Source organism: Ylistrum balloti, unplaced genomic scaffold, assembly GCF_031769215.1.
Source record: "Ylistrum balloti isolate Yb309-2 unplaced genomic scaffold, AGI_CSIRO_Ybal_v1 Utg370418, whole genome shotgun sequence".
NCBI lineage: Eukaryota > Metazoa > Mollusca > Bivalvia > Pectinida > Pectinidae > Ylistrum > Ylistrum balloti.
The window spans coordinates 292,947-317,237 of NW_026782283.1; the positions used below are offsets into that span (position 1 = coordinate 292,947).

The window sequence follows — 24,291 nt, forward strand, 5'->3', positions numbered from 1 at the left end:
ACATGTCAACAAAAATGCGTAATCATATACTGTAAAATCGGATATTTTTTGAGGAGTTTAATTTTTGTGGATAGAATACCCAGTAAATCAACAAAAATGAATCCCGAAACAATAACCAAAGACTTTACAGTACTGTACTTCATAACAAATGGAAAAATTAATCCAAACATTCATAAAATTCATCAGATAAGTATATGACCCGTTCAAACCTTATATGGAGTCATGGTCATCTATACATAATATATATTGGGGAAAATCTTCACTGTCATCAATCAGGTTGTCTAATTAAATCTTAAAAAGAGGTGTTTCAGACCAAATTGTATATATATCAGAATACAGTAAATTATATATAGATCTACAGTCTTTAAAATCAGATCATGATGTTTGTATTCTTAAAATAAAAAAATTTTGACACTTGACTAAATCTTCATGAAATGCATAGATGTATGTACAGGGTACATCATAGTTATCAATTTCCGCCTCCGTCTCCTTAAGACACGATGCTTAGAACTACTATGTATTAATCTGACAATATTTAGGGTGGTTATGACACATTTGAATAACCAATCATAAGAAAAAAGCAAATTCATGTAGGTTAAATTGCTTGCTTTCAATGGTTGATTTTTAAGACATCTTAAGTCTGGCTACAGCATAGAAAAATGCATCTGTAAACCTATCTCTTTTAAATCAATTGACATTAAGCAAAGTCCGCACAAATCAATCAGCCGATCAGCAGTGGAATCCCCATCAACCAACCAATGACATCAGTTGTCACACTCTGGCTGAAGGATAGTAAGATATGCCTTTAAACCAAATTTGATCGAAATCCATTTTCATTTATTGAAGTAATCTCACAGAAGCTAAAGCAAGACAGACAGATATCCCTAAATTAATATCCCCATATTATTTGAAAAGTAGAGGATAATTAAACATAATTAATATGTATATAAACAATAACAACAATGGATTGTAAAAAAGAACTGACCGATTGTGTACTTACATGTACCACTTTCATATACAGAGATAACATTCACTCATGTCAATTATACAGAGATAACATACATGTCAATTATACAGAGATAACATTCACTCATGTCAATTATAGAGATAACATTCATTCATGTCAATTATACAGAGATAACATTCATGTCTCAATTATACAGAGATAACATTCATGTCAATTATACAGAGATAACATTCATTCATGTCAATTATACACAGATAACATTCATGTCAATTATACAGAGATAACATTCATGTCAATTATACAGAGATAACTTTCATTCATGTCAATTATACAGAGATAACATTAATTCATGTCAATTATACAGAGATAACATTCATGTCAATTATACAGAGATAACATTCATTCATGTCAATTATACAGAGATAACATTCATTCATGTCAATTATACAGAGATAACTTTCATTCATGTCAATTATACAGAGATAACATTCATGTCAATTATACAGAGATAACATTAATTCATGTCAATTATACAGAGATAACATTCACTCATGTCAATTATACAGAGATAACATACATGTCAATTATACAGAGATAACATTCACTCATGTCAATTATAGAGATAACATTCATTCATGTCAATTATACACAGATAACATTCATTCATGTCAATTATACAGAGATAACATTCATGTCAATTATACAGAGATAACATACATTCATGTCAATTATACAGAGATAACATTAATTCATGTCAATTATACAGAGATAACATTCATGTCAATTATACAGAGATAACATTCATGTCAATTATACAGAGATAACATTCACTCATGTCAATTATACAGAGATAACATTCATTCATGTCAATTATACAGAGATAACATACATTCATGTCAATCATTGATTCATCATTAAATATATTTGTGGGTCTAATCTGTATAAACTGGTTCATATTTAATGGAGTAATATATACCCAAAGTATACTGTCGGATAAGCGGATCAATGGATAGATCAATACTTTGCACCTCCAGAGAGAGTCTGTAGTAGGTACATCAGATGTTTACAGTGGCAGAAGACCTGTAGATTTTCTTTGCCTCGTGGATATTGCTGAGGAATACTCCTGTCACTAACTACAGACATGATACATCGCATATTTACAGTGGCCAGTGAGTTGTAGAGCTTCTCAGTCTGACCAATACCACTGAGAAATGTTCCTCTCACTAATTACTGATACTTCCTCTGTAGGATAAACTTGTCAGTGGCAGCTCCATCATGAATTTACAGTGGTCAGTGAGTTGTAGATCTTCTCAGCCTCGCGAATACCACTGAGAAATGCTCCCGTCACGGATTGAGGATATTTTCTGTTTGTGGCCTGAAATAATCGTTAAAAAAAGTACTGTTAGAATACCTTTAAAGGAGACTTTGATAGAAAAATCTGATAATAGTTAATAACATACAGTACAGTTGAGGTGATTTGCCATTCAAACCCTGCCAGAGTGACCGGCCAGTGGATGGGATTAAAACCACCTCAGCGATGGCGAGCGTTCACGATTTTTAGACTGCCTTCTTTTCCTGGGCGATGTCACGGGAAGATCACTCGGTGCTTAAACATTGTTTTAAAAATGTGGGAATGGAGGGGGATGGGGATGCGAAGGGATAGGATTAAGTGGTGGGGGTGGGCGTTGGGTAATGATCAGGACTTTTTACCTTAATTGTACTTTCTACAAAGCTCAAGGCAGCTGTTATCAAAACTTGGTGGAAAATTATTTTTCCCAACCTACATAGAGAATACATGGTCAGTATCGTACAATACAAGGTTTATTTTTGACTCGGAACGAAAAGATTGAGATGGCTCACCTTTGAAGTTACAATTAAAACCAAAAATTACACACGTATTAAAACCAAAGACTCTCTTAAACATGCTGAATTTCATCATAGTCTCACATAATTTGTTTATTTGTAAAACCAAACACATGGATCGTATTTGACAAATACGAAATATAGGCATTACTCAGGTTTGTTTACGTTAGCATGACACAATAGGTCAAAGTTCAGGTCAACTTGAAAATAGTCCGGTGAAAATCGGAACAACTTCACGTGAATCGTATTGACGGATAAAGCTCTTTGTACTGACGGATAAAGGTACTGGTTTATCTGGCAGTAGTTATCGGCTGATACACGAAGCGGTTGCAGGATAAATATGTATATCACAATGAATGAACCGACACAAAACATACCTGGTTAATTTACTATTGAAAAGGCAGAGATCGTACTTGTAATCTAGTACACGTAAATGTATAAAATTTGAATAATATGATTGTATAGTAAGAAATGATAAGATAATTTGTATAAAACTGAAATAAGAATTGTAGAAAACTAGTTAATCATATTCAAAATGCAGTTCGTTACACATGTTGATATACAAACATCTTGACAATTGAAGCGATTACAATCAGTTATATATCAATACCAAATGTGTAAACTGGAGATATTTCTTCTCACATAAAATTTGTAAACGTCTGCAGCTGTAAACATGTACTTATACATATGTACAAATCTGTTCTATTGACACAATATTAGATTTTGAAAATTCGGCCAATATACATGAATTTGAAGTTACAATTAATTTATTTCCTACTCATGCCACGTCGGAAATTGAAAGTGCATGGAAACGTTAACTTTGGGTCACTAGTGATTATTAAAATGTTATTGTCATCTATAACAAGAGATCCCAGAGGGATCTTGGCGCCCACCACTGATTGATCTTTATATGCTCTGTGAAAGTTGATACTTTAGTTGCAGAAATAGTGATGATAATCTTTACTGCCAAATCCAAAATGGCCACCAGGAAGCCATTTTGTTTCTTCTGATCAGTCCCAGAATCAAATGCACACAAGGAGAGACCGAAGAGAACATAAATATGAACTTGAGAGATATCCTCACAGTACTTCTTAAGAAATAGCAATAACAATCTTTACTAGGCAAAATTCAAGATGGCTTAATTGTACAAGAAGAGAAAATTACCATAAGCAGGAATAATCCTAGAGGAGGCCTTGGAGTCTAGGGCCCCTAAAACTGTGGCCTTGATTTTCATGTTTTCTTTTCATTTTGTATAATATAGAATGACCCATCCATGACTTACCTCCCCTGCAAAATAGACCTTATCCATGACTTCCTGTGCCAGCAAATCGTAATCATCCCCACTACTTCCTGTCGGTATGAAGCTGTAAGCCATTTTGGAAAATGGATCAGCATGCCAATGGGTCACTATAAACTTAATTGGGTCAGGTACTTCCTAAAAATAGGACAACACATCTAGATATCAGTGAAATAAATACATATTGAAACATAGAAGTTATACAAAGTTTGAAAATCAAACTTTTCACTTTAGAAGAGACTGTTCAGAGAAAAATATTGCACTTTACTGTGCCTATCATTATGATGTGTTGTTCTTACCTCAGTAGGGAACATGGTTCTCAGTGTTGACATACACATGGCCACCACATCTTTGTCTGATTTCTCCCGCAAGTGACAAACTGAGTCACCGGAGATGTGTGTTGTCAGGATGAAACGTCCACAATTTTCCTGTTACATACAAAACCTCACAAATAATTCAAATAATGTTCACATATGGCTCTCACAGGAAATGTTGTAATACAAGTGGCCTTAGCCCTAAACATTCACATGACTGCTTATTTCGGGGGACATGGAAAAACAAGAGGCCCATGGGCCTGCACGATCATCTGACTATTAAGACCTATCTATGAAAAAGGCAAAATTGGTCTAAAATAAACTGCTCAACTACTCTACACCTTAAAAGAAATGCTTCCCTGCACTCGGTGATGTTTTAGACCAAATTTGGTTGAAATCCATTCAAGCATTAAAAAGGACTATTGTTTTAATGCAAAATATTGACTAATTTCTCCTTTTGGGGCCCTGCCCCAAAGTCCACAGGGGTCAAATCAAATCTCTAAATTTCAGAAGTAATTGCCTACCCTAACTGATGAATCAGACCAAAACTTGTTGAAATCTACACAGGCAGAAAGGAGGAGCAGGGTTGTAAATCTAATTTCAGCACTTCCCCTTTGGGGACTCATCCCTCAACCCCTAGGGGTGTAATCAAAATTCTGAATTTAACAAATGATTACCTTCACACCCAATGATGCATCAGATCAAATTTGGTTGAAATCCATCCAGGTATGAAAGAGAAGAAGGTTTTTAGAGAAAAAGTTTTCGCAAAAAGGAAAGTACTTGATGACTGACAAATCACTAAAAGGTTGATGGCCTTGAGCATGTAGGTCAATGGACCAGGACATTCTTGCATTGCCCTTCACTATAAGGAAGACACATATCATGCACAGCTTTGAAATTTGCTTAAAAAAGTATTATCAAGGTCAACAAAGGTCACTGGTAAATTGTTTATCAATGCATATCAATGTGACATACTTTTAAATCACAAATTTTATAGCATGGTAAAATTTTATCAAAGGTCATCTGACACTACCATAAGACTAAATTGGTCACCAAAGGTCAAAAGTCAAATTGGTCATCAATTATATGTAAATACATATATAGGTCACCAAAGGTAAAAGGTCAATTAAGTTTTCAGTATCAGTATATATAATTGACTTTCAATCTAAACATCAAGAAACAATGTTAAGAAATATCAGAGGTAAAAAAATACATTATGAATAAATCACAATATTTAAATGGTAAACATACTTAATTTGGTAAGATCAATTTAGAGTGCATTATCAGTTTTTGGAAAAATGAATTTTAAGCAATTTGTATATTAACAATAAACAGATAATACAATACAGAACAATATCTTCAGCGCCAAAATAAGATTACCGCTCAAATAATATGTATGTTTACAGTAGTCATTAAAAGCAATATAAAATTAAGCTGAAGGTCAATACACAAAGGTCATTACAGCTCACTGGACAAACTGGTCATCAGTAAAAATCAGTTATACTTACATCAGAGCGTGATATATCATAAAATACATTGAACATCCCCGCACTAGAAGATCTAAGTGTCACATGACCAAATACATCAGATCCATGATCTTTCCAAAACTTCCGGTTGAATTGCAGAATGACTTTCTCTACATATCCAATGCCGAGGTCATCAACTGCTTGTTTTTTCTTGCCTGAGAGCTTTGGATTGAATACTAAGGTTTCGTCCTTCAGAAGGGCCAGTGGTATCGTCACCAGCACCTAAACATTGCAATAAACAATTTCACAATTAATAACGTTCACATATTTTAAACAAGTCATGTTTACCTAAAACGGACTAAACTAAAACTTTATTTTCTGAACAATTTTATTAATTCAATCATGGGATTCATGAAGCTGCAGTCAAGCTCATCACAAATAAAAGGAATACAAAATTACTTTAGACTTTTTCATCTGGAACACAGCTCAAAGAATTTTTTAATTATAAATGTATTTAAATATTTTATACTCAAAACCCCCACTAAATGGTCAGATATCAGGATTTTAAATATCTTTCTTTCAGTAGTTGTTGTTTGAATCTATAAAAATGACCCCAATCCTATTGAAAATAGATGTTTTTAGTTGATTCCTTTCTGTTTAGATTTTTATTTTTTTTTCCACTTATTTTGACCCCTGAGACAGACTCAGTGATATTAAAATAGTGCTTCATCCCAGGAAATTATCTGCAAAATAACAGAACACAGCATCAACAGGCTCTGAGGAATAAGTTGTTTGAGAGGATGCTGAGAGCTGAAACATGCTGCCCTTCAGGACATTTTTCAGATGCTCTTTCAGGCTTGATGAGAGAAATACTCTGTCAGCTAAACAGTGACATTACTAAATAATTCTATTGTGAAGACACAATTGAAGGGTAATTCCCCAATAATTTGACCACCAGTGTTTACCTTGTCTGCCTCCCAAATTCTCCCCGATTTGGACCGGACAGAAACCTTTTTATTGCTGTAGTCTACCTCAGATACCTAGAAATAGATAAATCTGTTTATATAGACAGGATCAATACAGAACACACCTCTTATTTAAGCATTGAACAGATTTCAGTTTGCATTCATTGGATATGTGAATGCAAAATGGTTAAAGACAATTTAAATGGTGCATGCTTTTTATGGTGGATTGGTCTATATTCAGAATGCCCTGTGTTGTCAACTAAAAGCTGTTAAATACTTACATTTGTTATTGTAATCTTCTTATAAGGGGAGGCAACCCCATTTTTTTTCTTTGTTTTACTTACAATATTTACATTATTTCTATGCTGTTGGCAGTTCATGAGCTGGTAATACACAAGCAATACCATATGGTGATAAATGCCCCCATACTCACCACTGTATCATAAACAATCTCTGAACCATCAGCCAGTTTGTGTAACAGTGCTGAGTATCCCTGAGTGAGTAAAAGATTGGGTCCAGAAAACTGTGGATAGTCTTCATTCTGATCCCAGCTGAGAGCTGATACATGCTGCAAACTTGACCCACAAGCATACTCCAGGTTCCCAATGTGGAAGTTCAGCAAGTTTTCCTCCTCCTGAAAGTAGGACATCAACTCACCTTCACAACAGTTTATCAGTTAACCTAGAGTCAGATGCTGATTTACCGAAGACTGTAACACATATGACTCCAGTGGACTTGAAAGCAGAACACTTGAAAATACATCATAGCCTTTCCTTCCAGCATCCTACTGTTCCAAAAATCAAGACCAACATGCCAACATCTTCTTGGTTATTAGGAAAAAGACATTTTAAAGGAAAAAGCTGATACATGACAGACAACTGATTCCGCATAATGGCATAAACTTACTTCAGGCAGGTGAGAGAACGTATGTAAAAAATACACAATCCATAAGAAGGTCTGTATATAGTGTTCAAGTTTAAGTTATTTACCTGTGTAAAAGTGACCTGAGACTATGTTGTATTCATACCAGGTGAAGTTATTGACCTGTGTAAAAGTGAGCTGAGACTATTCTGTTTTCACTCCAGGTGATGTTATTTACTTCTGTAAAAGTGAGCTGAGACTATGTTGTATTCATCCTAGGTGAAGTTATTTACCTGTGTAAAAGTGAGCTGAGATTCCTCTTTAAACTGCTGATGCATCTCCTTGACTTTGTCTTTGGAACAAAAATAAAAAATCTAATTAGCTCAGAAAATTTAATTCAATTAATTGGTTCATTAAATTAAACTCTCAAACAATCTCGTTTCCAGAAACACAATCCAAGATGTCATTTTGTAAACACTGCTGAGCATATTCAAGTTACTTCATACAAAGCTGTTCATATTATGCTATCTCATACACAAATGTCCCTATGTAAAATGTAATTTACATTTGTACCTCATTCACAACTGCCCATATGTATGTTACCACATTCACAGCTGTCCATATTCAGTTACCTCATTCACAGCTGTCCATATTCAGTTACCTCATTCACAGCTGTCCATATTAAGTTACCTCATTCAAAGCTGTCAATATTTAGTTACCACATTCACAGCTGTCTATATATATGTTACCTCATTCACAGACGTCTATATATATATGTTACCTCATTCACAGACGTCTATATATATGTTACCTCATTCACAGACGTCTATATATATGTTACCTCATTCACAGCTGTTCATTCAAAATGTATGTCACCTCATACACAGCTGTCTATATATAGGTTACCTCACACACAGCTGTCCATATCTATCTTACCTAATAGATTAATATCCTGGTCAGTCTCCTTGTTTCTCCGCCATTCTGCAATTATGTCCAGGAGTGCATTAAAATGAAAGTCCATCCTTCGGTCAATTTCATTTGCTATTGTTTGTCCAGCCTCACTTATAATGTCACAACCATCCCCTATTTCCTTCATACCTAGGCCAGCCTGCAAAAAACCAGACAAATTTAATGACCAGTGTCAATGTTACCCAATACTGTCCGCCCAATATTACTACATGTCACCATAACTGTTAACTGTCGCATGACCTACCTCATAACCTGCAACCAACTTATTGACCCTATCTTGACCTTTTGATATTTAACCTTCATTTTTTACCTGCAGAACCCAGACCTTACCAGTGATCCATATATTATGACCCTTGACCTACCTGATGACACATGACTGTGATTGGATTACAGATACAACCAGCAACCACCTGAGCTCCTCGACCTACACAGCTTCCTAATGTGTGATCGTCACATATGCGACCACCCAATCGGTCCCGGGCCTCTAATACTGTCACCTGAAAACAAATTTATATAACATTATAGTTAAATCCTTTTAAAAAGAAAGGCATTCAATTCATCATGCATTCAATTAAAGGAAACAAATAAATTCAAATTCAATTCATCCAATACAGAAACTGAGAGTCAAACACCACACAATTTATCTGACAGTCAAACACCACACAATTTATCTGACAGCCAAACACCACACAATTTATCTGACAGCCAAACACCACACAATTTATCTGACAGTCAAACACCACACAATTTATCTGACAGCCAAACACCACACAATTTATCTGACAGCCAAAAACCACACAATTTATCTGACAGCCAAACACCACACAATTTATCTGACAGCCAAACACCACAAAATTTATCTGACAGCCAAACACCACACAATTTATCTGACAGCCAAACACCACACAATTTATCTGACAGCCAAACACCACACAATTTATCTTACAGCCATACAACACACAATTTATCTTACAGCCAAACACCACACAATTTATCTGACAGCCAAACACCACACAATTTATCTGACAGCCAAACACCACACAATTTATCTGACAGCCAAAAACCACACAATTTATCTGACAGCCAAACACCACACAATTTATCTGACAGCCAAACACCACACAATTTATCTGACAGCCAAACACCACACAATTTATCTGACAGCCAAACACCACACAATTTATCTGACAGCCAAACACCACACAATTTATCTTACAGCCATACAACACACAATTTATCTTACAGCCAAACACCACACAATTTATCTTACAGCCAAACACCACACAATTTATCTGACAGCCAAACACCACACAATTTATCTGACAGCCAAACACCACACAATTTATCTGACAGTCAAACACCACACAATTTATCTGACAGTCAAACACCACACAATTTATCTGACAGCCAAACACCACACAACTTATCTGACAGCCAAACACCACACAATTTATCTGACAGCCAAACACCACACAATTTATCTGACAGTCAAACACCACACAATTTATCTGACAGCCATACACCACACAATTTATCTGACAGTCAAACACCACACAATTTATCTGACAGCCAAACACTACAATTTATCTGACAGCCAAACACCACACAATTTATCTGACATCCATACAACACACAATTTATCTGACAGCCAAACACCACACAATTTATCTGACAGCCAAACACCACACAATTTATCTGACAGCCATACAACACACAATTTATCTGACAGCCAAACACCACACAATTTATCTGACAGCCAAACACCACACAATTTATCTTACAGCCAAACACCACACAATTTATCTGACAGCCAAACACCACACAATTTATCTGACAGCCAAACACCACACAATTTATCTGACAGCCAAACACCACACAATTTATCTGACAGCCAAACACCACACAATTTATCTTACAGCCATACAACACACAATTTATCTGACAGCCAAACACACTTTACCTACGGATGAAACACTGCATACTAAATCTGGAGACAACACAACACACACTTCTTCAGGACACTTACTTTGATTCCGAAGTTTCTGAGTTGGCGAGCAGCAGACAGGCCAGCTGCCCCAGCTCCAATAATTATCACAGATGAGTTCTGTTACACAGAAAATACACAGAATGACTTGACGACTGTGTCACAAAGCAGTGATATCAGGATAATTGAGCCATTATTATGTCTTTTTTTTAAGAAATTGATTCATTTGAAAAAGTTCATGAATATATTTCTTATCAGTACATTAGAAATTAAGACCATATGGCTCTATAGCAGTTAACTGGCTTACAACATGGCTACAGAGCTCTGTCAAATACATCTTTAGTATTATAGGCCAAAGTGTCCTAACATGTACATGTATCTAGAGACATTTATGACTGAAATGTTCCTGGTACACATTACAGTGCTTTACCATGTTATGCCACATTAAACTAATCAGTATTTACTTTTAACATCTACGGACAGGTGGAGAGATGGAGGGGAGAGTTTGAGGGTTCTCCACTGGTGGGACAACCGGTTGCCCAGGCTTTTGCCCGAGCTACATACAACACTATATCAGAACTTTGGTGTGGTAAAGCCATTTCTATTGTAAATACAGTGAACCCTAAATAATCTGGACACCATTCCTGGCCACAGTTGTGCCGTTTTCTGGACTGACAAATTCAGTCAACTTGCCAAGATGAATTAAGTTACTTCCCATTGTACTATAATGTACAGTACACTGCAAATAATTCTCAAGAGTACTCATGTTCTACACACAGTATTTACAGCAAATACAGGTGTTTATTAATGTGTTGTTAATGTGTATTTTTAATTACAATATATGTATTGTGTAAAGTTAAAGAAATAAAATTAATTGTTAATTTACTGAAGTCTACTTTCACAGACGATTCTCAAACATCTGCTTGAAACATTAATGATATTTACTCAAAATATTTGACAAAGTAATCTTTCTGAAAACAAGATGCACTGAATTATGTATTTACATCTAAAGCAGCTACATTTCTGAGGCAAATTTCCTGATGAATTTCAGAATCTGTTATTATCTGAATCTGTACTATTTTCAGAGCCAGGTAAGTTGGTTACAACCACCATGTGACCAGCACCCACAACTGTACAACTTACCAATGTCCCTGTGAAATTATGGTAAAAAGTGGGAAAATAAACCAGCACTACATTCAGTCCAGCACTATCATTACTCATTTCTTAACAAGGAACAACTTACCAACAATCTGTGCTAAATGTCATTTTTCACATAATATTACTTTTTTTTTCTCCTTTCAAAATCAAGGTATATTACTGATAACAAGGATATTTCCAATGCTGTGCTAACTATGTTTAACATCTATAAATCTGATAGACCATGTACTGGGTATCATTCCTTACAAGTATCCTTTATTTCCTGACTAATTCATCATTATAGTATGCGAAATACAGGCCAAAAATGTTTACGTACATAAAATCTACGTTGTAATTTATAGATATCGAGTTAATTTTCAAAAGCTTCAAAACAAGACTACTCTTTCCGATGTATTTATTTGGCAATGTATTCCAGAGTTACAAATGTACTGCTATAACAAACACTATATAAAACTGACATGACCTACACAGGTGATGATCTGGCAGCAGTCGTTATGATTACGCATCATGTCAAGCAATCAACTGGCCGGTGTACACCTGCGACACGAGTGAACAAGTCAAACAGCACTCTCCAATAAAACTTCCCCGACTATTGGGGGAATATTACTAAGAAAAGGACTTATCTGTTCCCAAAACATTTTCCTGAGACCGAAATTCAAATTTCCAAATTGACGAGTACAAATAACATTACAGAAATCCATTCCCAAACATTTCCGAGTTTTCCAGACCATCAGCGTCCATATTATATAGAGTCCATTGTAGTTACCATACTGTATACATGTATAGTGTATATAGTTACATGTATCAAAAATGTCTACACTTTATCAACCTTCAATTACAATTCAACAACATTTCCACATATTTTTAACTATTATTCGACATTAATAAATGTTAAACAATGTTATGATTATAAACTGTTTACAATGTAAACAAATTTATACTACACTGTGAGACTAACAATTAATTAAATGGTTAATGTGTATGATTTCTTTCACAAAACTAACACAGTACTTGAGCTGCTTTCTTACCTTAGGTAAGGTTTGCATACAAGGTAATTGAACTCCCGTTGGCACGGAGACTAGACCGAAGTTAATAAGTCCTTTTCTTGTTAGAAACCACAAGATTTTGTTGAGATTTTCTACACAATAAATTCTATTTACACCGCGACATATCACATACGGGGCAGCTTTCTCTTTTGTCAGCCATTCCTGAAACAGAGTGTAAAACAAATTAAAAACAATACTAGTCAGCCCTGTAACACAAAGTGCCAAATGATGCCAGTAAGTCCTGTAAAACAAAATGTAAAACAAGAGGCCCAGAGGGCCTGTATTGCTCACCTAGAGATTTAAGTCAATAAAGGAAAACTTTACATTTCTTTAGAAGTTAAATATTTCCCCTGATGAGCCTCATCCCACAGATACACCTTCAAATTCCCTACATGTGGGGACAGAAATCAGTTAATCTCCTGATGATCAACAATGCTATAGTTATTCCATGGGGATCAAAACTGTTTCAAAGAACCAAAGATCCAAGTGAATTAATGATAGATTCTAAAAGAAATTAATTGACTTTCCCTATATTTTCCCTGGAGGAAAGGGGCCAGACCCATCACTGATACAAAATTGTTTTTTCTTTCCACAAGGATGTTTCAGACCAAATTTGATTCAAATCTCCTAGGTCATTCATGAAAAGATGCAATAAATAGTAAAAGTTGACAGTGGGCAGATGGATAACAGACTCCATGGTATCCTAAACAATGCCAGTCATCCCTGTAACACAAAGTGTAAGACTATGCCAGTCATCCCTGTAACACAAAGTGTAAGATGATGCCAGTCAGTCCTGTAACACAAAGTGTAAGACGATGCCAGTCAGTCCTGTAACACAAAGTGTAAGACAATGTCAGTCAGTCCTGTAACACAAAGTGTAAGACGATGCCAGTCAGTCCTGTAACACAAAGTGTAAGACGATGCCAGTCATCCCTGTAACACAAAGTGTAAGACGATACCAGTCAGTCCTGTAACACAAAGTGTAAGACGATGCCAGTCATCCCTGTAACACAAAGTGTAAGATGATGCCAGTCAGTCCTGTAACACAAAGTGTAAGATGATGCCAGTCAGTCCTGTAACACAAAGTGTAAGATGATGCCAGTCAGTCCTGTAACACAAAGTGTAAGATGATGCCAGTCAGTCCTGTAACACAAAGTGTAAGATGATGCCAGTCAGTCCTGTAACACAAAGTGTAAGATGATACCAGTCATCCCTGTAACACAAAGTATAAGACAATGCCAGTCAGTCCTGTAACACAAAGTGTAAGACGATGCCAGTCATCCCTGTAACACAAAGTGTAAGACAATGCCAGTCAGTCCTGTAACACAAAGTGTAAGACAATGCCAGTCAGTCCTGTAACACAAAGTGTAAGACAATGCAAGTCAGTCCTGTAACACAAAGTGTAAGACTATGCCAGTCAGTCCTGTAACACAAAGTGTAAGACAATGCCAGTCAGTCCTGTAACACAAAGTGTAAGACAATGCCAGTCAGTCCTGTAACACAAAGTGTAAGATGATGCCAGTCATCCCTGTAACACAAAGTGTAAGACAATGTCAGTCAGTCCTGTAACACAATGTGTAAGATGATGCCAGTCAGTCCTGTAACACAACGTGTAAGACTATGCCAATCCTTTTCGTTTATTTTTATTTTGAATTTGAAAAAAATTGAAATGCTTACATTAAGCTGTGATTACAAATGAATTTTTTTTCACTTGCAATCCAGAACATTTTGTGTACAATGACTGACCCTACAACACAACCATGACATCACTGAGATATACACACTGCCTAAGATGGTAAACACTGACCCACATACTGCAGATTTTTACCTGAAGTTTCACATAGGCCAATGCTCCACCAACCGAGCTTTTCATGGAAGTTTTGACAACAAACAAAACATGTCTTAATAATTAATACAACAGTGAAGAGTAAGATGTGAAATTTTATTAAAAAAGTATTTGTTAGTTTGTATATCAAAAGTAAATTTAAAGAAATAAAGAGCAATCACAAAGCCTAGCATACATATTTCTTTTTAATTATTGGAATGTTGACTGGTTTCATACTAACTTTTGGGCTTCATTAGGACAACAAAATAGGAAAAACCTAGATTCAAATGTATTCAAAGTTTAGGCATCTCGTAGATCTACAGCTCTTGCTCTGTTGGCCCTGTGCTCTCAATCTCCCTGCATACTGGTATCCAAACCAGGGATACAAGGAACTGACCTAACTCTTCCTTAAAGGACAGCTCTATCTTAGTATCCCAGTAAATTGAAATATCTACTTACTTTTATATTTAAATTCCAAAGTGTAACACAAATGTTTCTGATGGCTAAGAAGATGGTGGGAGTTTGAGAGAATTCTACAAATTCATCTAGTTCTGATTCCTCTAACGTATCAGCTGGAACTCGACAAGCCATGTCTGTTGTGCTTTCAGCATCAGTGAAGGGATTCAAATAGGGCAGCATCACTGTACAAACAGAAACACTTCTCAAAATACTCAGCATTTAAAAAAACCTCAAATATTGTCAAATCTTCACCTGACAAAGCCAATCAATAGTATCTGGAGACTCTGATATACCAATACAATGTATAAATGAAAACAAGAGGCCCATAGGGCCTGTATCGCTAACCTGATATAGTTTGCTGAAATTGATCTATTTCAATTAAGGAAAGAGTGTTTAATACACTTGTATCTACTTCCCTGTACTAGGCTTGACCCTCCCCTAAAATGGGGTTAAGATGCAGCTGCTTGTAAATAACTAAGTTCCCTTCACCAAGAATATCTTCAATTTCAACGTAATAGAGATTTTAATGAATCTGCTCTGTGTCCACTATTTGGCCCTAGCCCTCTGGTCCTAATTGGGTGAAATGCACCGTTCATACAAAATTGATGGTCCAAGCATTCCTATATAAGAACAAGACAGATTTTAAAGAATTGATAGATTTTCCCTATTGGGCCCTACCCCTTCAGCCTCTGGGACTGAGATCCACATTTTTATAAAAAAAAAAACTGATTTTCTTCACCCAAGCATGCTTCAGACCAAATCTGGACAAATCCTGCAATTCCTAAAGAACAAGACAGATTTTGAAGAAATTGATAGATTTTTCCCATTGGGTCCTTCCTCTACTCTACTGCACCACTATAGAATTAAATCAGTCGTCTTTTGGTGTATCCTGTTTTTGCTGTGTCTTACTATGAACCATCCAAAAAATGGTATTACCAGGCGGCTTGGTTTCCTGGAAGACTTCAGTGTCAGTGGGACTCATACCAACTCCATTTGGTATGTAAGAGGTAAGGAAAGGCCAGGCTGGGGAGCTCTTCATGTAGGATAGACAGCGAACCAAAGTAACCCAAGTAACGTCTCGCGTCAGTTCAACCCGCTAAAACATAGGATTAAAACATTGTTTTTGTTGTAATGTTCATTATAGGCCTGATATATATCACTACACTCTGTATGACCATCTCTAGCTGATAGTGCCATCTCTTAAAAAAAAACATATAATGTTCCAAACACAATACTTTGTCATTCTGACCTTGAATCAATCAAGTTTGGCAACTGAAACACAGTTCATCCTACCTCTCACATACTCTTGGATGCTCCTAATAGACAATGTGGAAATTTACCTGATCTTCTGGGTAACTGCATGCATCTTCTTGGCACATCTTCTACAAGTTTTAAAAAAAGATATAATTTATTCAAACAGGAAATACTGCACAGGTGATGGCATTCACTACAGTATAATCTTAGTAATTACTTCTTTATAAATTGGATTGTTTTCTTTCTTTCCCTAAATATCTGAGGCCAAACTGCAACAGAAATATCAAAATTGAGACTGATCAATCCAGTGTGTCCAATAAAATAGCAATAACAATATAGAACGACAAAATCCAAGATGGCCACCTGTAAGCCATCTGGATTCTTTTGATCAGTCCAAAAATGAAATATGAACAAATAGGGAATTTTAATTTGAAATATGAGAATGTGTTAACAACTGCAAAATTCTATTTTCAATAAAGACAATATGGCAACCTGTTGGCCTTTTTGTTTTTTCTGATAAGTCTAAAACACAAAAGGGCAAAACTTGGGACCAAGGAGAAATGTAACATAGAGTTCAGGAATGATGCATCAAGTACCTGTTGAGTATAGTGATAACAAAATTTGACGGACCCTAACAGACTCTTACAGATACACAGATCATGGACAAAAAGTTAATTGAATAGAACATCATCTGATAATGGTGTGCTAAAAATTAATGAAAAGTTTTATAAATCTCATTAAAAATAGAAATGCATGATTCTCTTTATCACACATATTAGATTCTATTGCAAACTTTAAATTAGACTGAATAAAAAGATTCTCACTCTATGTTTCTGATGCTCTGAAGTGATGAAGCTAAAATAGAAACAAAGCCAATCACAGCGCTGCTACATGTAGGTTGTAGTAAATGTGAAACGACAGAAATTTCTTTAACTGGTGTTATGTATATACTGATAACACACCTTTATACCTGAGGCTGTCATTCCACACACATAGTTGCGGAGAAAATCTGGTAGCAGAGTTGCATCTCTTGAAAGTTGTCTCCACTTAGCACAGATAGAACATTGTACCCAGTAAGGTAAAATCTGGTCGCACATGAAGATGTGAATATTGGAATCACCACGTCCATATTTACACCAGACACGTTTCCATGTGGCGTAAGTCTCGTACCCACTCTTGTGACTGTCCACCATGCAATAACATAATTCATTAGACAAACATTCTAAAAATAATTATCATATTGGATCAGATTATAAACAAGAGAAAGTGACAGGTACAACATCTATCATCTCTCAGTTAACGTTAGATAGTGGCCCTTGGAATGGGGCTGTTGACATATTGCATCACTACATATTAACATGCTGTAACATATATTCAAACCTCTGCCCTGCCTTCATGGGATCTTATTGAAATTAGTTTCAATTCCATATTCAGCATTCAATATTGAGAAAAAATTATATAAACAAGCACTCCATGTTGTATACTTCTTAAAGTAAAATTCAAAGCAACTGTAAAGTTCTAGCTATGTAAAGTTCTAGGTAAATGTAAAATTCTAGGTAGCTGTAAAGTTCTTGGTAACTGTAAGGTTCTAGGTAACTGTAAAGTTCTAGGTAACTGTAAGGTTCTAGGTAACTGTAAGGTTCTAGGTAACCGTAAGGTTCTAGGTAACTGCTAGGTAATTGTAAAGTTCTAGGTAACGGTAAAGTTCTAGGTATATAGGTAACTGTAAGGTTCTAGGTAGCTGTAAAGTTCTAGGTAACTGTAAAGTTCTAGGTATATAGGTAACTGTAAGGTTCTAGGTAACTGTAAAGTTCTAGGTAACTGTAAAGTTCTAGGTAACTGTAAGGTTCTAGGTGACTATAAAGTTCTAGGTAACTGTAAAGTTCTAGGTATATAGGTAACTGTAAGGTTCTAGGTAGCTGTAAAGTTCTAGGTAACTGTAAAGTTCTAGGTATATAGGTAACTGTAAGGTTCTAGGTAACTGTAAAGCTCTAGGTAACTGTAAAGTTCTAGGTGACTGCAAAGTTCTAGGTAACTGTAAAGTTCTAGGTAACTGTAAAGTTCTAGCTATATAGGTAATTGTAAAGTTCTAGGTAATTGTGAAGTTCTAGGTGACTGTAAGGTTCTAGTTATATAGGTAACTGTAAAGTTCTAGGTAACTGTAAAGTTCTAGCTATATAGGTAATTGTAAAGTTCTAGGTAACTGTAAAGTTCTAGCTATATAGGTAATTGTAAAGTTCTAGGTAACTGTAAAGTTCTAGCTATATAGGTATTTGTAAAGTTCTAGGTAACTGTAAAGTTCTAGGTAACTGTAAGGTTCTAGGTAACTGTAAAGTTCTAGGTATATAGGTAACTGTAAAGTTCTAGGTTACTGTAAAGTTCTAGGTTACTGTAAAGTTCTAGCTATATAGGTAATTGTAAAGTTCTAGGTAACTGTTAGGTTCTAGGTAACTGTAAAGTTCTAGGTAACAGTAAAGTTCTAGGTAACTGTAAAGTTCTAGGTAACTGTAAAGTTCTAGGTAACTGTAAGGTTCTAGGTAACTGTAAAGTTCTAGGTATATAGGTAATTGTAAAGTTCTAGGTAACTGTAAAGTTCTAGGCAATTGTAAAGTTCTAGGTAACTGGTTTGTATTATATACATACCTTCTGTAAAAATGTTCAAAACACTCATTACAAAAATGTTCACCAGCAGACACATGATACCAGCGAGATGTGTATCCATTACCTGCACACCTGTCAAAAACCAAAAAAAATATTACAGGAACCAGACAGTAATTAGACAAACAGTGAATATGGAAGAACTACTTTTCCAGGACAAGAGATCTGCACAGTGCACACAAACCAGATAAACCATGATTAGTAAAATTAAATATTTTTTGTGTGGCTCACATTTCATAGTTTTCCAAACATACGCATTAAATCTGATCACGAAGAAATAGTTGGAGTTAAACAGTCTTTGAGTTAGCCGAGTTTAAATTAATGATGTCTGAGTGTATATACATGAAACTTTATGTTAATTTGTTCAATGTTACCATTGTGAAATTCCTTACTTTTCAGAAGAACCTGCAAAACATATAGGGGCTTTGCTAGGACATCCAGCACGCTCACACTTTCGAATTTGTTTTCGGAAACTTCCACCATCTTCATCTTCCTCTTCATTTGACTTCCTTTTGTGGGCTCGAGAAGAGGCCCTGGATGAAAATCCAAAAATAAGCAAATACTCACATAAATATACTCTGTCCTCTTGATATTACTGGATGAGCTTTTAGATATATTTCATTCATTTCAGATTAATTTTTTTTAGTATTCATTACCCAGTACACTTTATTCTCAATGGAGAACAGTGAAACAATATTTTTGAAGACAGATTTACAGTCTAGGTAAGTAATCTAACCTTTGTATATCATTATTACCATCATCAGACATCTCTCATGCTAAATAGAGGCCTGTGCCCTACTTATATATTGTTGACACTTATCACATGCCTAAATATATACTTTTTTTTTAATTTTGGTCTAACATTTCACCATTTGTTCCTCTTACAACAATATTCATGAAAAAATATTTAAAACAGGAATAAGAAGTCAAACTTTTCATTGTCATAAATATCTTCCATGTAACAGTTAAAAATTGCATTAACACAAACTTTGTTAATTAAAAGTGTTCCTTTTTCTCTTCTGATCTCCAGAGTTATGCCCTTTGTTTTCACTTTGTCTGATTGTAAAGTGATAAGCTTGACAGCTGATGGGGGCCGAGAATGCTTTTTCTGTGCTTTGGGAAAAAGTGACAAAAATGTTCAGGAAATATTCACAAACTTAATAGCTCGTTCTGCAGTGTAACGGACAAAACGAAGTATAAATAAGTTAATACCATTCATTTTAGCCAAGATATTTTTTCAGAAATCTTAAATATTACATCCACATGGTCATTCAGGTAACTGTCATATGTCTGAGGCATGTCTGGTTAATTGTCAAAGTACATATACATTGGTCATGCAATATCAGTAAAAAACAAATACTTATGGATCTTTCTATCAAGATAACCTAATCCATTGAGGTATCTTGTACATAGCTTTATTTAAAAAAAGAAGATCAAGTGTCACCAACTATACCCAACAAAACAACATCCCAACAAGGAGAGGGGGAGAACCGTATTGTAAAATGTGAGTGTGTTACTACTGTGTAATGCAACCACTCATGGGGAGACTGTATAATGAACAAGAGGCCCATGGGCCTTAACAGTCATCTGACAAAAAGCAAGCCAAACCTAGAAAGTGGGTTGAGGTCATTCATTTGAACAAACTTGGTAGCCTCTCCTCCAAGCATCTTACAGGCCCAATATCAGCACTCATGGACTTTTGCTTGTTGAGAAGAAGTTGTTTGTATATTTTAACATATTTGACCCCTGTGACCTTGAAAGTGGGTCGAGGTCATTCATTTGAATAAACTTGGTAGCCTTTCCTCCCAGCATGCTACAGACCCAATATCAGCACTCATAGACTTTTGCTTATTGAGATGAAGTCCTTTGTATATTTTAACATATTTGACCCCTGTGACCTTGAAAGTGGGCCAAGGTCATTCATTTGAACAAACTTTGTAGGGCTCTATGCCAGCATGCTATGGGCCAAGTATTAGCCCCCTAGGCCTTCTAGTATTTGAGAAGAAGTTATTTAAAGATTTTAACATATTTGACCCCTGTGACCTTGAAAGTTGTTCAAGGTCATTCATTTGAACAAACTTGATAGCCCTTTATCCCAGCATGCCACAGGCACAATATCAGCAATCTGAGCCTTTTGGTTATTGAGGAGAAGTCGTTTAAAGATTTTAACATATTTGGCCCCTGTGACCTTGAACGTGGGTCAAGGTCATTCACTTGAACAAACTTAGTAGCACTTCATCCCAGCATGTCACAGGCCCAATATCTACACTCTGAGCCTTTTGGTTAATGAGAAGTTGTTTAAAGATTTTAACATATTTGACCCCTGTGACCTTTAAAGTGGGTCAAGGTCATTCATTTGAACAAACTTGGTAGAGCTCCATGCCAGTATCATCTGTGCCAAGTATTAGCCCCCTAGACCTTCTAGTATTTGAGAAGAAGTTGTTTGAATGAAAAGTTTACGCACGGCGGACGGCGCACGACGACGGACGAAGCACGATGGCTATAGGTCATCTTGAGTTACCACTGTGTCAGCCAATCACTCATGGGGAGACTGTATAGTAAAAAGTGAGGGAGTGTTATAACTGTGTCACCTATTCATTCATTGGGAGATTATATGGTGAAAAGTGAGTGTGTTACAACTGTGTCACTCGATCACTCATGGTACTATTATATAGTGAAATGTGTGTTACTAATGCGTCACCCGAACACTCATGGGGAGACTGTATAGTAAAAAGTGAGTGTGTTATAATTGTGTCAAATGACTACTCATGGAAAGACTGTAGAGTAAAATGTGAGCTTATTACCATTGTGTCACTTGATCACTCATGGGGAGACTGCATTGTGAAAAGTGAGTAAATATATATGTTACCACTTTGCACCAGACCACTCACTGAGGACTATATTTTGAAAAGTGAGTGTGTTTCCACTGTGTCAACTGACCACTCACTGTGGGACAGTATAGAGAAAGGTGACTGTGTTACCACTGTATCAAAAGACCACTCACTGTAGGACAGTATAGAGAAAAGTAAGTGTGTTACCACTGTGTCAATAGACCAGTCACTGTGGGACAGTATAGAGAAAGGTGAATGTGTTTCCATTGTGTCAACCGACCACTCACTGTAGGACAGTATAGAGAAAAGTAAGTGTGTTACCACTGTGTCAATAGACCAGTCACTGTGGGACAGTATAGAGAAAGGTGAATGTGTTTCCATTGTGTCAACCGACCACTCACTGTAGGACAGTATAGAGAAAGGTGACCGTGTTACCACTGTGTCATCTGACCACATACTGGGACTGTTATGTGGAAAGTTAGTTTTAACACGGTCACCCTAATACTCACAAAAATACTTATGCAAAGAAAGACATTATTTTATCATATATAGCTGGACATGGTTTTACCTTCCAAATTTATCCTACCTTGCTGAGGTTGTCTGATCCATGTTTTTTCTATCATCTGTTCATGACAGCAGCTCTTCTATGTTTGTCTTTGTAGTCAAGGTATACGTTAGGGATCTGTTAAAATCACAAACATAACCCTCTTTCAGACACAAGGTTTATGACAGCTCATGCAGATAAACAAAGTGTATGAAATTTTTTGTTATTTGTAAAAAAAAAACTCAATCATTTCATGTTTCCAAAATCTCAGATTCCCGGAATTAAGCTTCAAAACTTAAGAAAAGCCTTCAAATATCGAAATTGCTCATAATGAAAAAAAAAGTTTCCAAAATGTTTTTGTTGAATATAGGGTGCATGCAGTTGTAAAATACAACAATACCTTGCAATATCGTGACTTTCCGGAGAATGTAAATAACATTGACAGGTTACTTCATATTACAACAGTACCGGTGATATGGACAGCAACACTGCACCATGAAATTGCAGGTTCATTATGCTATTATTAACGAATGATAGACAGTTAGGTTAGAACCTAAACAAGCTCTGCACTCATATGTTTTGATGGGACTCAACGAATTTCTGGAAATATTAAGTTTATATTTTGTGACCCATAATTCTTAAGCAATAAAAATGAATATTCCTATATATAAATTGTAGATTTGTCAGCGCAATGGACTGCCTTGCTTCGTCATGTAATGTTGCAGACTATTTTTCTCAGGTTTACGTAATATATTGGCCGCTATATATGTTTCATTGCATTAGCTCACTTTATTGCTAATTGAACTCCGTGTAGAGTCCCGCAAATAATACATTTTCGTATTCAGACACGGGGGCTTATGGGTGTTGGAATGCACAACAGCTGCAGGACACAGGGACATGGCGAAAAAGCTTTGCATGCATTGGTACATGTGTGAGGTCCCTGTGACCTGCGAGCTACTAATTCTAGAACGACAAACAAATATTTACATAAGTTTTAAATTGCATTACCCCGTGTATCTGTTTAAGATAATGAGTCTTGTAATTTGCACGTTATGTGACAAGCATAACAAAATTACATTCCTCTTTAGTCAGTTAAACTTGCAATCAAGCAAAGCACTGGCCTCTCTTTCGCGGTAAAATATTGTCAACTTCCTGAGAAGGGGGGTAACTCAGAAAGCAATGGATTATGTAGTCACTTGTACGCCAGTCCTTACCCGCATAGGGTAGTTTTAGGTGGAAGATAATACGATTTACATGTGGTCTCTGTTTGAACTTCGATAACTTTATCATAAATGCGATAATTTACAGTGAAAGGAGGAATATATTTATCATACAGCATCCGAAGGCCTAATCTAAAAATAAAATTATGAAATGAGAGTGAAAATTGAATAAGAATCACTTACAAGAGATTTGGATTGGATTGGATTGGATTGGATTGCAAGTGGGTTTATAACACGAACTCAGATATATAGAGGTATACTTGGACCATATCTAAGTCCGTGATAGGACATTTACGAAGATAATTTCAATCGAATTTCCATGAAGATAAGAAATATCAAATTAATACAGTGTTATTTTCACAAACAAGTGAATAAACCGATAAATACTGTATTAACCGAACGAATACATCTTGTAAAATCAATCGATCAATGAGTCTGATACGCAATAAATAAATAAATAAATAAATAAATAAGTAAATGAAGAAATATTCGCCACATTTGTGACATATATTTGCTGGAAACACTGTGAAGAATCTATAAATCTATATGTTGAAAACACTAAGCTGCTACATGCCTGGTCATTACAACTGATCTTTCTGTACAGTCATTT

General features: G+C 35.8%; 1 protein-coding gene across 2 annotated transcripts; it reads right to left on the reverse strand.

Annotated features, from left to right (window-relative positions):
• Nucleotides 1-1,294: 1,294 nt before the first annotated feature.
• Nucleotides 1,295-23,556, reverse strand: LOC132554613 (lysine-specific histone demethylase 2-like). 2 transcript variants are annotated; one of them, XM_060218934.1, is made up of 19 exons: nt 23,470-23,556; nt 22,504-22,599; nt 19,479-19,619; nt 19,072-19,161; nt 17,391-17,610; nt 16,515-16,556; nt 16,111-16,270; nt 15,175-15,356; nt 12,873-13,052; nt 10,729-10,806; nt 9,065-9,199; nt 8,670-8,841; nt 8,027-8,085; nt 7,306-7,506; nt 6,873-6,947; nt 5,950-6,189; nt 4,427-4,555; nt 4,113-4,265; nt 1,295-2,342 (listed from the first exon to the last, which is right to left on the reverse strand). In XM_060218934.1, the coding sequence occupies exons 2-19, from the start codon at nt 22,524-22,526 to the stop codon at nt 2,241-2,243; spliced, it is 2,382 nt and encodes a 793-aa protein (XP_060074917.1). In that variant the 5' UTR covers nt 22,527-22,599; nt 23,470-23,556; the 3' UTR covers nt 1,295-2,240. The 2 variants fall into 2 exon arrangements, with proteins under 2 accessions (XP_060074917.1, XP_060074916.1); XM_060218933.1 differs by lacking the exon at nt 23,470-23,556 and adding an exon at nt 22,862-22,949.
• Between the last annotated feature and the right edge of the window lie 735 nt (nt 23,557-24,291).

Bases quoted from the DNA above. Each gene is read 5' to 3' on its own strand.
- LOC132554613 (XM_060218934.1), bottom strand. From the start codon at position 22,526: ATGGATCAGACAACCTCAGCAAG. The intron at 17,611-19,071 runs GTATGTATATAA...CATGGTGGACAG, and splicing joins TTTGAACATTTTTACAGAAG to TCACAAGAGTGGGTACGAGA. The intron at 13,053-15,174 runs GTAAGTAGATAT...ACTCTGTTTCAG, and splicing joins TTTGGAATTTAAATATAAAA to GAATGGCTGACAAAAGAGAA.